This window comes from Lynx canadensis, chromosome A1, assembly GCF_007474595.2.
Source record: "Lynx canadensis isolate LIC74 chromosome A1, mLynCan4.pri.v2, whole genome shotgun sequence".
NCBI classification, from domain to species: Eukaryota; Metazoa; Chordata; class Mammalia; order Carnivora; family Felidae; genus Lynx; species Lynx canadensis.
In genome coordinates, this window is record NC_044303.2 from 212941690 (window position 1) to 212955017 (window position 13328).

General features: G+C 40.0%; 1 protein-coding gene across 1 annotated transcript in view; it reads left to right on the top strand.

The window, feature by feature from the left end:
- ADAMTS12 (ADAM metallopeptidase with thrombospondin type 1 motif 12) overlaps positions 1–13328 on the top strand; it is a 329126-nt gene that overhangs the window by 224568 nt on the left and 91230 nt on the right. Inside the window, exons 10-12 of the mRNA XM_030331700.2 lie at positions 191–283; positions 1694–1839; positions 6439–6608. Of these exons, the coding sequence (XP_030187560.1) occupies positions 191–283; positions 1694–1839; positions 6439–6608 (409 nt within the window). The remainder of the gene's footprint in view (positions 1–190; positions 284–1693; positions 1840–6438; positions 6609–13328) is intronic.

Here is a 13328-nt window from a genome sequence, read left to right on the forward strand (position 1 = left end):
CGACAAAATCCGAATTAAGTTTGAATTGAGAGTTCTCGAATGATCACCTTTTATCACTCTTCCTCACTAACAACAGAAGCATTATTTTAAGTTTGTGGGTGACGTGAGTGTATAGTTCACCATCATTGCAGGAATGCTTTTGTGCAAGTTTTGAAAATGCAAAAAGTACAGTTTCACATTTGTTTTCCAGAATGTCTGCCAGACTCTGTGGTGCTCAGTGAAAGGCTTTTGTCGCTCTAAGCTGGACGCTGCTGCAGATGGGACACGATGTGGTGAGAAGAAGGTGATTGGCAGGCTGAGGAAGGAAGGTGGTGGGTTCTTGGGAGGAGTAGGGAGAGGGCCCTGGAGAGCAGCTGTCTGGGTGAATGGAGGTCACACAGTCAGACTAGCCAGAGGAAAAGATCTTATTTCCATGATGTCTTTTGAGCCTTCACTGGAGACGGTGGAGGAGAGGGCTGAGACCCAGTTCTACACTTCACTTGCAAAACATCCATCCCAAATTTCCCTGATGAACTTCGGTGGAATTTGTGGTCAATAACATCTGCTGAGCTTATGATCAGCCTTCATTTGGAATCCGCCCCCCCCCCCCATGTTAAAAATTGAGAAGGCAAGCCAGTGGCTTCTTCCTTCCAAGGATGCTGGATTTGGGCCACTGGTTTTCTTCATTTTCATCATCTCATTTGACTGCAATTCTTGGAGTTCTTCCCATTTAACTAAGCAGGAAAGCCAGACACCCAAGAATTCAGATGCTAGAAATCTTCCAGACTGCTTGAGAACAGGGTAATATGTGCTGCTCACCAAAATCAGTTGTGTTTGTTGTGAGCCCAAGATTTAGGCATTTACTGGGTATCTTTATGCAGCTTGAGTGGCATCAGACCCATCACTGAAATTATAGAACTTGGTCACAACACACAGTGACCAGAAATAATGAGGAAAAGGGGGCAGCAGATAAAATATGCCCAAATCATCTAACAACCAAATCGCATTTTCTTTTGTTTCTTTTTTGTATGTTCACCTTCCTAAACTGATAGTTGTTGAAGGATTGCCTTGAAGAGAGAGGACGGAATTTTTTCTGAGCCACTTGAAATGCTAGAACTGGAAATAATCGAGTTACAGGAAAGCAAAAATTGTTCTTGATATTAGAAAGCACTTCAACTAGTGTCTTTGTTTTTGTTTTTGACAATGAGTGGATTTTTGCAAGAGTATGAGTTCTCTGCTGTGAACACTAAATACCCATAGAGGACATGGAGAAGTGTTAACCACAGTGTCAGTCTGCAAAATGTTTGTTTATGGTCTGTAACAAGATAAGGGACTTGCAGCAGAAGGTCAATCAATTACATTACAAAGCAACTGTGTTACTAAGCGTACTGAGCTGCTTTTCATAACAAGACTTTCTCAGTGAAGGAGGAGGTGTGTGGACTTACATTCTGGCATGCACTTTGAGGAACATTGAGTAGCATTGGCTAGCTACAATAGGACACCATAAAGTTCCATTCAATTACTGACATTCTCTGATTCAAAAACTCAAGATTCTTGGGGAAATTTTTTGTGAGCTCTTTGTTCTCCATATGATGTGTGACCACTGGAAACCTGTTTGCTCAGGGAGAATTGGGTTTCAACTTCTGGGGTTCTTGGCTCAGCTCGCAATGGGAACCTTTGTGATGTATGCCTGTCCTGTCTCTTCCCTTTTTAGTGGTGTATGGCTGGCAAATGTATCACAGTGGGGAAGAAACCAGAGAGCATTGCTGGAGGCTGGGGCCGCTGGTCACCCTGGTCCCACTGTTCTAGGACCTGTGGGGCCGGAGCCCAGAGTGCAGAGAGGCTCTGCAATAACCCTGAGTAAGTCTAACCAAAAATATTTCCCTTCCTTCCGGGAGTGCCGAGACCAATCTTGGATAGCACGATGTCAGTGACCCCCAAGACTCTTAAGGGAAATAAAATGGGTTCCTAAAGACAAAAGGGAACCAGAAGATTCTTAGAGGGTGGAAGAAAACTGGTTCTGTTTTGTTTTATTTTGGTGAGACACTGGATTCTTACTAGCACTTGGATAAGTAAGCTGATTCCATCATTTGGAGAAATAAGCACATTTTCAAAAGTACCATCTATGTGAAAGGTCCTAGGAGATTATGCAATTAAATCCTTCTAGATAACATCACTCTATCACTGAGAGATTACTTATACTCAATTTTGCTAATAATATTGTAGCTTTTTTCCAATCATAATGAATGCATAATTTTATAAAAATAATTTTCTTCCCTTAAGTAACTAATAAAATAGTACATTTTTTAAGATAATTATTTTTAATGTTTTAGATAAGGATTTTATAACCATAGACTTCCATATTAGCCTGTTAAAGGCTCCACAGAAGTTATTTCACAAAGCAGCTTTCAATTTTTTAATTAAAGTGCTTAACCCTTTCAAATTTTAAATTTGTATGATACTATATATGAATTACATTTAAATTCCCTTGTTTTCCAAACATATATTACATTCTTAACTTCATTATTTCTTGGTATACTAGTTCCCAAGTAATTTTTTTTTAATTTTTTTTAATGTTTATTCATTTTTGAGAGACAGAGACAGAATGCGAGTGGGGGTGGGGCAGAGAGAGAGGGAGACACAGAATCCGAAGCAGGTTCCAGGCTCCGAGCTGTCAGCACAGGGCCCGACATGGGGCTCAAACTCACAAACTGTTAGATCATGACCCGAGCCAAAGTCGGACGCTTAACCGACTGAGTCACCCAGGCACCCCCCAAGTAAAATTTTTAAGAAGTGTACATATGATGCCTCTGGTAAGTAAAAAATATATTAAGCTTCTTTTGCCTAGAATTTCATTCTGTATTGAAGGGTAAGAGTCACACTTTTTAAAAGACTAATTATAAATGTGATTACAGTGTCCTCATTATCTCAGTTCCAAATATTACTTCTCCTTTTTTATTAATAATTATATTACTGTATGTATATATGCATAAATTTAATAAATATATGTAACAAATTTCTCCTAAGGATTAAGTTAATATAAATAAAGACATTAATGCAATACCTACTACATTAAACTGTCAGTAAATGGTATATATTATAGTAGTTATGATGATATCTTTATCGTTTACCACACATAAAAGTATATATTTGAGGAATTTGGATACAATTTTTCTTAAATCTTACTCTTTGATAAAAGTTGCTTTTATTTAAAATTTTTAAGTTTATTTATTTATTTTAAGAGAGAGTGTGTGGGAAGGACAGAGAGAGAGGGAGAGAAAGAGAATCCCAAACAGGCTGTACATGGTCAGTGAGGAGCCCAATATGGGTCTCAAACTCACAAACCATGAGATCCTGACCTGAGCCAAAATCAAGAGTCGGACTCTCAACTGACTGAGTCATCCAGGTACCCTGAAGTTGCTTTTGTTTAAATGCAAATTTCTGTGACTTCAAAAAATCAAAACCAGGAATGGAGTACTTTATTTTTACAGAAAATCTTCATTGTGATTTCCATTGTAGAGATGAGGAAATGCAGGCAATTTGCTCTGGGACCTATTTTCAGTGCTCTGTATTCAGCAACCACTCATCTGTAGCCTCTTGGTTGGATGGTTGGTGATCTGTGGTTGTCAGAAAGGGACATCTTTGTTGAGGGACTATAGGATGAATCTCTAACTTGGCTTAATGGGGAAAATGGCATCTTAGAGACCATAATTTGTCATAGAGTCTCCTCAGGTGAGTGACCATGTTTGATCTCAGTAGCTGGTTTGCTGAAGTTTATTGAAAACAATGACAATGGAAACATGGTCACAGATTCAGGTCAGAGCATGACTAGTGGACATTGAGACTGGATCCTTGATGTTGGTCAGATATCTAGTGAGAAGACAGCTGGGTTTGTAAAAGGCTTTTAGTGATGTTTGTTGGATGGTACGAACTGGAGAGGTGCTAAGTCATAGAGTATCACTCCATCATCATGAATAGAAAACCGATCTAATATCATGGACAATTCTTAGAACCTTCAACATGGAGTCAATGATTATGAACTGCCTTGGTCAAAGCTCTTTTATGTTCAAGGAACAGAAGTCTACCCAAACCACATTAAGAAAGGAGGGGAAGGAAGTATAGACAACCTCATGGTTCTTCAAGAAGAACTTCATGAGAAGTACAACTGCAACCAGAAATGAACCAGATGCCAAGGCTTGAGGTTTCTGTCCCCCTAGATTGCATGGTCAGGCAATATAACACAGTGGATGAGGGCTCAGGCTGTGGATTAAGGCAGATGAGGGTTTAAATCTTGGCTCTCCCACTATCAGTTGCGCACTTTAGGCAGATGTCCTACTTTCCTGTGCCTTTAGAATGTGATTTCATCTAGGCTGCTCACTTGGCATGCTTTCTGCCATTGCTCTGAGAAGCCACTTCCATGCATTCTTTAAGAACATTCTCCAAGACAATTCTTCCATGAATTGTTTCCAATCAGTCTTATTTCCACTGTTCTTGCCCTTCTTTAAACTCGTTGTATTTACAGTCAGGGATACATAATTGCTCTTAAATTTTATCTCATTTATTATATAGATGATATTTTTTTTCTCCTCAGCAAGATTATAAGCTTCTAGGAGACACAGGACATTGGTTGCCCTTTTTTTGTACTCTCTTCTTCCTGAAAATGATGTTGAGCACATGGTATTGTATAAATACTTGTTGATTATTATTCACAATAATCCAGAAATGCTGTCATTTACTGAGCTCTTACCCTGTGTTAGCTACTCTACTAAATATGTGCATTATCTCAGTGTTCCCATCATGTGAGTTAAGAACTATCATGCTCATTTCACACACACACACACACACACACACACACACACACACACAAAAGCTAAGGTAACTTGTTCAAAATAATCTAACTAAAATACAAAGTAAAGCAGAATTCAAACCCCAGGCTATTTAACCCCATTATGCTGCACTGCAATAGCAGACACAATACCTAATCTCAGATGCAGTGAGGTGGAGATAAGCAGGCATACATAGACTGTCTGGAGCTTTCTTAAAGGACAGAGAGTTCCTCCTCTTCTATGACAGCAGCTTTTTTTATATTTCTTCCTCCGTTTTTGAGTAAATAATTGATCCTGATGGGAAGGTTGTTATTGCCCTAAGTGTATTGCAAAAGAAATAAAAAATTGAGAAGGATTATTTTTTTTAATTTTTTAATGTTTCTATTTACTTTTGAGAGAGAGAGAGAGAGAGAGTTAATAGGAGAGGAACAGAGAGAGAATCCTAAGCAGGTTCTGCACTGTCAGTGTAGAGCCCGATGCGGGGCTTGAACCCACAAATCGTGAGATGATGACCTGGGCTGAAATCGAGTTGGACACTTAACCAACTGAGCCACCCAGGCACTATTCTAAAATAAGATTAACTTATTCATTCATTGAATGTTTAAGAGGCTTCTGTACTCAAAGTATGACTTAGAGACCATACATGACATAGAACTTGGATTGGATCATTAGTGAGCTATGTTTTGGAATGATAAGTGCTGGAAGTAGATAGTAGGTTCAATCAAGTGTCACTGAAAAGGAGAAAGAGACTACTTCTGGCAGAAATCCAAGAAGAATTCATGATGGAGACATAGCATTATTCGGTCCTGAAAGCATAGGTAGCATGTAGACATTCAGAGACTTACCAGAGGGGAAGTCTATCCAGAGGCACAGAAAAGAAACATAAAATAAGTCAGCCTGCCTCACTGGAACAGTATGCAAGTGAAGGGGAGGGTGAGAAGTAGTTGTTAGGGTGAATTAAGTCAGGATCATGAGGGCTTTGAGTGCTAAGCTGAAGAGGCTGGACTTGATTCTGTGGTCATTGGGTGCCGTGAAAAGGGTTGAAACAAGAAACTAAAATAATTACATTAATCTAAAAATTAACCAGATGTGTGTACAGTAGATTGAGTGAAGGAAAAGATGGGTGGAGGGGAGACAGGAATAGAGTTAAAGATTAGATTAGTTTGGTGACTGTGGAAACGAAGGGAAGGAAGCAAGTACAAAGACATGGCTGATGATTGGGCGGCTGATGGACAGTGGGGTCAAAGGAAGGCAAAGGATGGAGGCTTCTGAAATCTGACCACTTGAAACTTGCTAAGTAGGAAGTAGGGAAGGAGCAGATTTTGGAGGGAATATGATGTATCCCTTCTCAGTATATATTTTGAGTTTTGAAGTCCAGGAGGATATATAAGTCAAAAAGATACACACAGTATTTCAAATTAGGCAACTATAGACCTGGACTCAATGGTCATGGGCAACAACAACAACCAAAAAATGTGTGAAATTGGAAGAATTGACGTAAAAGGTGAGTTGTAAGGGTAGAACAGGACATGGTTTGGCAAAGAACAGCCATGACCAGATGCCAGGGGATGTTTAAGGAAAAATGCTAGCCTTTAAGGAAACTAAAAAAACCATTTGTCTGTTTCATTCATAGACCAAAGTTTGGAGGGAAGTACTGCACCGGAGAAAGAAAACGCTATCGCTTGTGCAACGTCCACCCCTGTCGCCCAGATGCACCAACATTTCGGCAGATGCAATGCAGTGAGTTTGACACCGTTCCCTACAAGAATGAATTCTACCACTGGTTTCCAGTTTTTAATCCAGGTAAGGAGCTGTGACAATATATTCCAGATCTAGGGCCGCAGCCACCACAAGAGAGACCACAGAATGTCTGGGATGCCCTGCAAAGTTCAACAAAGAGAGAATTGTACCATGAGGAGTTTTATACTTCCGAAAATGGAAACACGGCCTGCTTAGGTTGATCAGCAAATGTTGAAAGCTGAATATATCCAACTCTGTGCTGAGCTCTGGGGGAGATAAAAGAGAAGCTTATCAAACATGGTGGCTCCCTTCAAAACATGGTGCAGCTAAGCAATCAATGAAAGTACTTGATTACTGATGAAAGTGCTCATTGATGAGAGTGTGAACTGACTACAATTTTGGCAGAAATTCAGAAAAGGTCATTGTAAGTTTGGACTAATTTCAGGAAAGACTTCTAAGGAAGTGTTGAGGACTCTTAAGCATGAGAGGTCTTACTACTGGAAGAAGAAAAAGGGAAGACATTTAAAATAGAGTCAATAATTCCATTTGACAGGAGAAAAACACAAGGAAAAACAGGATGATAAGAATGCCTTCATCAGAAATAAGTGAGAGCCAGCTCTGGGCCAGAAATAAACTTTTTTTTTTAAAGTACAAGACAGTATAAGAAGGGTACAAAATAAAATGAAGTGATTAAAGGATGCTCATCAGGGCATGGTGACATAACTGAACTGCAGAATCGGACAACAACTTTGGCAATGCTACCCCTGTATCAGCACCAGTTACACCTTCTCTCCTGAAAATGAAGAAGAATCATTAACCATTAGCTATAGATTGGCATCAAAAAATATCTGTGCAGTGTGTTATTATTCAAGTAGAGAATGAAAGAGAAAAGATTTTCCTGAGCTAAGGAGATTTGAGTCAGGGAGTAAAAAATAACTAACCAAAAATTTTTTCATGATTTTTTTATTTTATTTTTTTTCAATATATGAAGTTTATTGTCAAATTGGTTTCCATACAACACCCAGTGCTCATCCCAAAATTTCATGATTTTTTTAAGTTTCTGAAAACACAAGAGGAATCATAGATGTCAGCCAGTGAATGAAAATTACATATGCGGACTGTTAAAAAAATGATATAGTCAATTGCTTTTGAAGGAAAGACTCAGCGGTGCTTTGCCCGTATTGGGTCCCCAAACTACCCTGAAGGTTGTCACGAGCAATGTCTTCTCCTTGCCCCCACATTGTTGAGCATCATTCATTACTCTAGGGGGATGAGTCATTTGGTTACTAGTGCAATTCAGCTTCCTGTTCCTGGCATTTGAATCCAGCCAAACTCATGTGTGTACTCATGTACACACACACACACACACACACACACACACACATACACATACACACGCACACACACACAGACACAAGAAGCTAATGATGAAAGATACTTCCAGTTAGTACCATCTATATTTATATTTTTGACATTCTCTATTATGTTGGAACTATTTAGGACAGTAGTATTATAGACCCCAAATGAGCAACCTTCCAGAACTAAGATAGCATAACTATCCCAGGGTTGTGACAGGGTCCGCCCCCTGCCTGATGCAGTGTGGGGTTTGTGTGTGCTAAACTCTGACAGCTTGAGTAGCTGGGCTTAGAATAAAAAGATTTGGTTTGGCTTGGCTTTTCCTTTATTTAAAAAGCGTTTGTCGTATGCCTCCATATTACATAGCAGAGCAATGGGTACTAAATAAATGAATCATGAAAGCAGACATAAATTTCACCCACTTTGGAGTGGTTAGTTTGCATCTGTCACTGATGTTGAGGCTGATCTGAGGGAATTAAGCTGAGTGTCAACACTATATACCTGGGCTATCAGCCTCCTTCTCCATCCTGGTGGTTTTCTTGCAGGCTCCTGTGCCATTATTTAAGCATAATGACTTAGCTGCTCACCCGAGTAGCTACTACCTTGATCAACACACTGATTTACTTCCCTTATTAAACTCTAACCTACAGAGTTTTTATTTGCTTAGTTGATGGGCACCCCTAGTAGAGAGAAGTATACTTGGTTGTTCATGTCAACAGCTAGGTATGGAGCATTTATTCCAGGCCAGGCATTGAGCACTTCCCCCTCCCAGCCTTACCATTAGAAGTTACCATTGGATAAAGTAAATACACAGCAGAGTATTCAGCCCACACAGTGGGTGGTGTTAAGTGTCTTGGTAAGTGACCTTCAGGAGATGCACTAACTAGCCAATGACGGAAGAGTCATAGATTTAAATATTTGGAATAATCGTAGAAACTCCATGAAATCTTGTAGTTTTCATACTCTGCTGCTTGGAATCCCAGGGCTTCCCAAAATGCTTGATTCTACTTTCATTTTTCAAAAAAAAATGTTAAACTGGCATTTAAAAGTGCCATAGGGCAATGCTTACACTCAAAATTATTATATATTAAGTTTTAACATATGAAAGGCCACCAATGCTCTAAGTTACACAGTCAAATTAATTTGCCTTTCTGCACACCTTAAAATAAAAGTCTCTCATGAACATAATTTAATTGAAAAATATCCTGGGATTGTAGGTTGAGTTTCTTTAACCTGTTCTCATTTGCAATTGCTTGTCTGTATGAGTCAAGATTTTTCAATACTGTGCAACCAAAAAACTCACAGAAAATAATTAGATGCTGCAGCCAGTGTAAGTCTGTAACTGCCATCCATAAGCTTGATTTCAAAATTTTCCGTTTATCTTAATAATTTCTTTAGATCCCACTGACTTATTTTTAAACGCTATGTACTTGAACTTACAAAATTTATGCTTAATAAAATCCTGACTTTATCTGTTTTATTTGCAAGATCTTGTTTGGAAAAAGAAAATTAATTCTTCTGCTTAAAAGATTTGAAAACTGCTAATCTAGATCAACTTCCTTTCCAATATAGACATTCTCTTAACCAACATTCCTCACAAAAAAAAAATTATCCAAACTCCGTTTGATCACTTTCATGTAGGCACCGGTATGAAGAGCTGCCACGATCAACTGCATTTTCTGAGCCAGTATTTATATCAGCATGAGACTCTGTATTGTCTCACTTATCCCCTCCCCACCCTTACAGGTAAAGAAGCTTAGTCTCAGAGGAGACAATGACTTGTTTAAGGTTACAGGATTTTATATAATGGAGCTGGAATTGAAGCATAAGTCTAAGAAGCTGATAGATAGATAGATAGATAGATAGATAGATAGATAGATAATAGATAGATAGATAGATAGATAGATAGATGTTAGATAGATAGATAGACCTAAACTAATTTGTACAGATTTCCAGGGACTTCATTGGCCTATGTTAATAGAAATGTGTTTATATCCTGCATCTTCCATTAGGAAATGACCAGAGCCTGATCTTGATGTCATCACTTTCCTGGAATCTCCCTCTCTTTTTAGGTCTTCATCTTTCTCAGACTACCTAATTTAGCCCAAATTCATTTAGGCTCATTTTTCAGTTGATGCTTCTAGATATTTAAGCCTTATTAATGCTTGAAGCCAGTGAGGTTCCCAGCAAATGTGGAGGGTCTGACGTGAAGTTGAACCACATCTGCTCCTCGTGGAATAGGATCCTTCAGGAATACCTTTCAGGAGTTGCTGCAGTTAGGATTCCCTCGGAAGCAGACTCTGAGACAGGAGTAGCATACAGGAGGTTCAGCAGCTGTGGAAGAAGAGGGGGAAGAGGGAAGGAAGAGGGAGTGTGCAGGGGGAGCCAAGCTACAGTGCAGGCTCAGCAGAGGCCTTATCCTACCCCGCAGGGTGCTCTGCGGCTGGAACAGGCTTTCTGGGTTTCCAGGTTGAAGTGGGAGAGCCAAACCTTTATGCCCCACAGGGACTGGTCCCGGTGTGTGGTCCACCCTGGGAAGGAGTGAGTGTCCTTGGTAAGGAAGCTCTCAGGGCTAGTGCTGGCAGTGCTCCCAGGAGCTGGAGGGATGAGTCCCAGCACCTGGGGGGCCTGGGTGGTGTGCACAGAGCTTATTACAGGAATACTTGGGATTTTGAGAGAAACAATCTTTAAAGAGAATATAAGTGTGGGGAGCAACTGGGAGATCGTTTAGCCAGAAGCCCCTGTTTTGACTAGTTAGGGATTCCTATGGCTTCAAGAGAGGAAATGATGGACTAATAAGGATGATGTTTGCAGACACCTCAAAGCCAATCACAACCCTCTTCACCCTCACTTTCCTCTACAGTAGAAGAGGGAAAACGGAAAGACTCAGGAACCCATATGCCCAGGAAACCCAATCCTGACCAAAGAGATAAAGATGGAGTCCCCACTTGGCTAAGGCTTCTGGGAGGGCTTTTCATAGGCACTGACCCCGCTGGCCCTCACCCCCTTACCTTTCTGCCATGCACCCTTCCCCCTCCTGCTGTCTGGGGTACAGCAGATCACACTGCAGCCAGAAAGCTGATGCCCCTGCTGAGATGGCTGAGCAGGAAGACTGGAAGGAGGAGAGATTTATACTCCTACCGATGAAGTTTTGGGGTGACGGTGGGGTCCAGAGCCAGTGGCCAAGAAAGAATTCTTGAAGACGTCTGGTGCAAATAGGTGATTTTATTAAAGCACTGGGACAGGACCTGTGGGCAGGAAGAGCTGCACTGGGGTTGTGACGGGTAACTCATTATAGACCCTCAGGTTGGAAGGGGGTCAAGGATAGAGTAAGACTCTAAGGTATTTTGGAAGCAAGGTTTCCAGGACTTTGAGGGGCCAGTTGTTGCTAGGGAAATACCACTTATTACTGTTTAATAAAACCTCAGTCATGAGACCCTTCAGATGTATATGGCGGGGGGCACGGCCTAAGCTTGGAGTATGATTGTCAGCATATACCTTGGAGCAGTTGAGATAAAGGAAGTAGACTTACAGGATCCTCGAGGTTGGGATAATGTTAAGCTAAGATTCTCTTTTGCCCCCAGCAAAGTGTCATCATCAAGGTAGCTGAGCTCCTAGAGGGAAGTCACTCTGCTGGTCTCAAAGACTTGTCAATGGGCTGTAGGCAGTAAGGAAATTTAATTTTTCATTTGTGTTAGTTTCCCACATCACCATGGCAAGCACTTAAACCCCTTCCCTTTGCTCTTGGGCAGCCAGGAGTGTCCGAGGAATATCACACATATTCCACCTGGGAAAGGGGGTGTGTGCCAGCCTGTATTTTGCCCTGAGCTTCCCAAGCTCACTCATCACTGCCTCTGAATTTCCTGTCACGTGGGAGAAATAAACTCCTGTCTATTTAAGACAAGGAAGCAACATTTTTCTGCTCTTTGCGATGAAACGAATTCCTAACTGACAATGAGAACGGCTTATATTAAATTTATGTCAGTGTTTGCTCTGTGCCAGGCACTTCACTCAGTATGGTATGTGCATTTTCCTGATTTTATCTCCATAAGAAAATCCTGTGAGGAAATTTAAGGTTTTGACCCAATTTTTACGGACATGCTAGTAGATGTAGAGAATTGACTTGCCCAAACTCAGACTATACAGTAGAGCCAGGAGGAGTTAGCCCAGGCCTGACTCCGCAGCCTAAATATTAACCAGTAAAACAGAGACTGTGATTAGCCTGTGTCCTTAACAACAATGCATTGGGTTTTGAATTTTACCTAGGATGATGTTTCTATTTTAAAAAACAGATGATTTCATGGCCCAGGAATTCTGGTTGGGGGTAGATGAGCCCCCAAAATTATTTGCATTATGATGAATGCTAGGTTTGTTCAACTAATCTGTCTTGAATCTTTGAAAACCAATTTTTTCTCAACATTTAAGCATTATCACAAAATTACTATATTTCTCAAATAAATTAAATTGTAATTCCAAATGTAGTATCACAATTCTTAAACATCATAATCAAAAGATAACATAACACAAAAATTTATAGTAAATAGAAAGTCTAAGATATCAGTGAAATAGGTTTAGTTATTTTAATTTTTTAAAGTTTATTTATTTATTTTGAGAGAGAGAGAGAGGGAGAGAGAAAGCAACAACGGGGGAGGAGCAGAGAGAGGGAGAGAGAGAATCCCAAGCAGTCTCTACACTGTCAGTGTAGAGTCCAACGTGGGGCTCGAACTCACAAACCGTGAGATTATGACCTGAGCCAAAACCAAGATCAGACATTCAACCAACTGAGCCACAGAGGCGCCCCCTAGGTTTAATTTATTAAAAAAAAAATAGCTCTGTTTTTGCTTTTTATACCTCCATGGTTATTGTAGAATATATTAATTTTAATACCTTCTTATGCTTAATTAATATATATTTTGATATATTTAGGGATTGTAATATTACCCTATCAGAAGGTAAAAGACTATACAAGTTTAGACTAGCCAAAGTTACAGAGTCCTGGTAATTATTTGAGTTTCGGTTGAGCTTTTGGTCAGGACTTTTCATATATTTTTGTTATTTCCTCCAAGCTGATCTAAAGGCTCAGCTCAGCTGATTAAACTGAGTTTCTGTCTTAAGTTAAATATTTCTTGTTACAACAATAAAACATTTTAAGTTATGCCTTTTGCTTCAGGTTTGGTATTTCTTAAAATCTGGAAAGAAACAGCAGGTGTGTGTATAACATGCATCTTCTGCTGGTATAACACATTTCATAGTCTCATCAGACGTTACTTAGAAAACACAAGTTCAAATATAAAATTAAAAGCCTTAAGACAGCGACACAGATCATTCGACCACGTGTGAAGCCCTGGCCAACTGCATGGGGTTCATACCCATGGGGCCCTGCCTGCAAATGGACTTTAGAAACTGGACTTTTTTAAATGGTGAAAC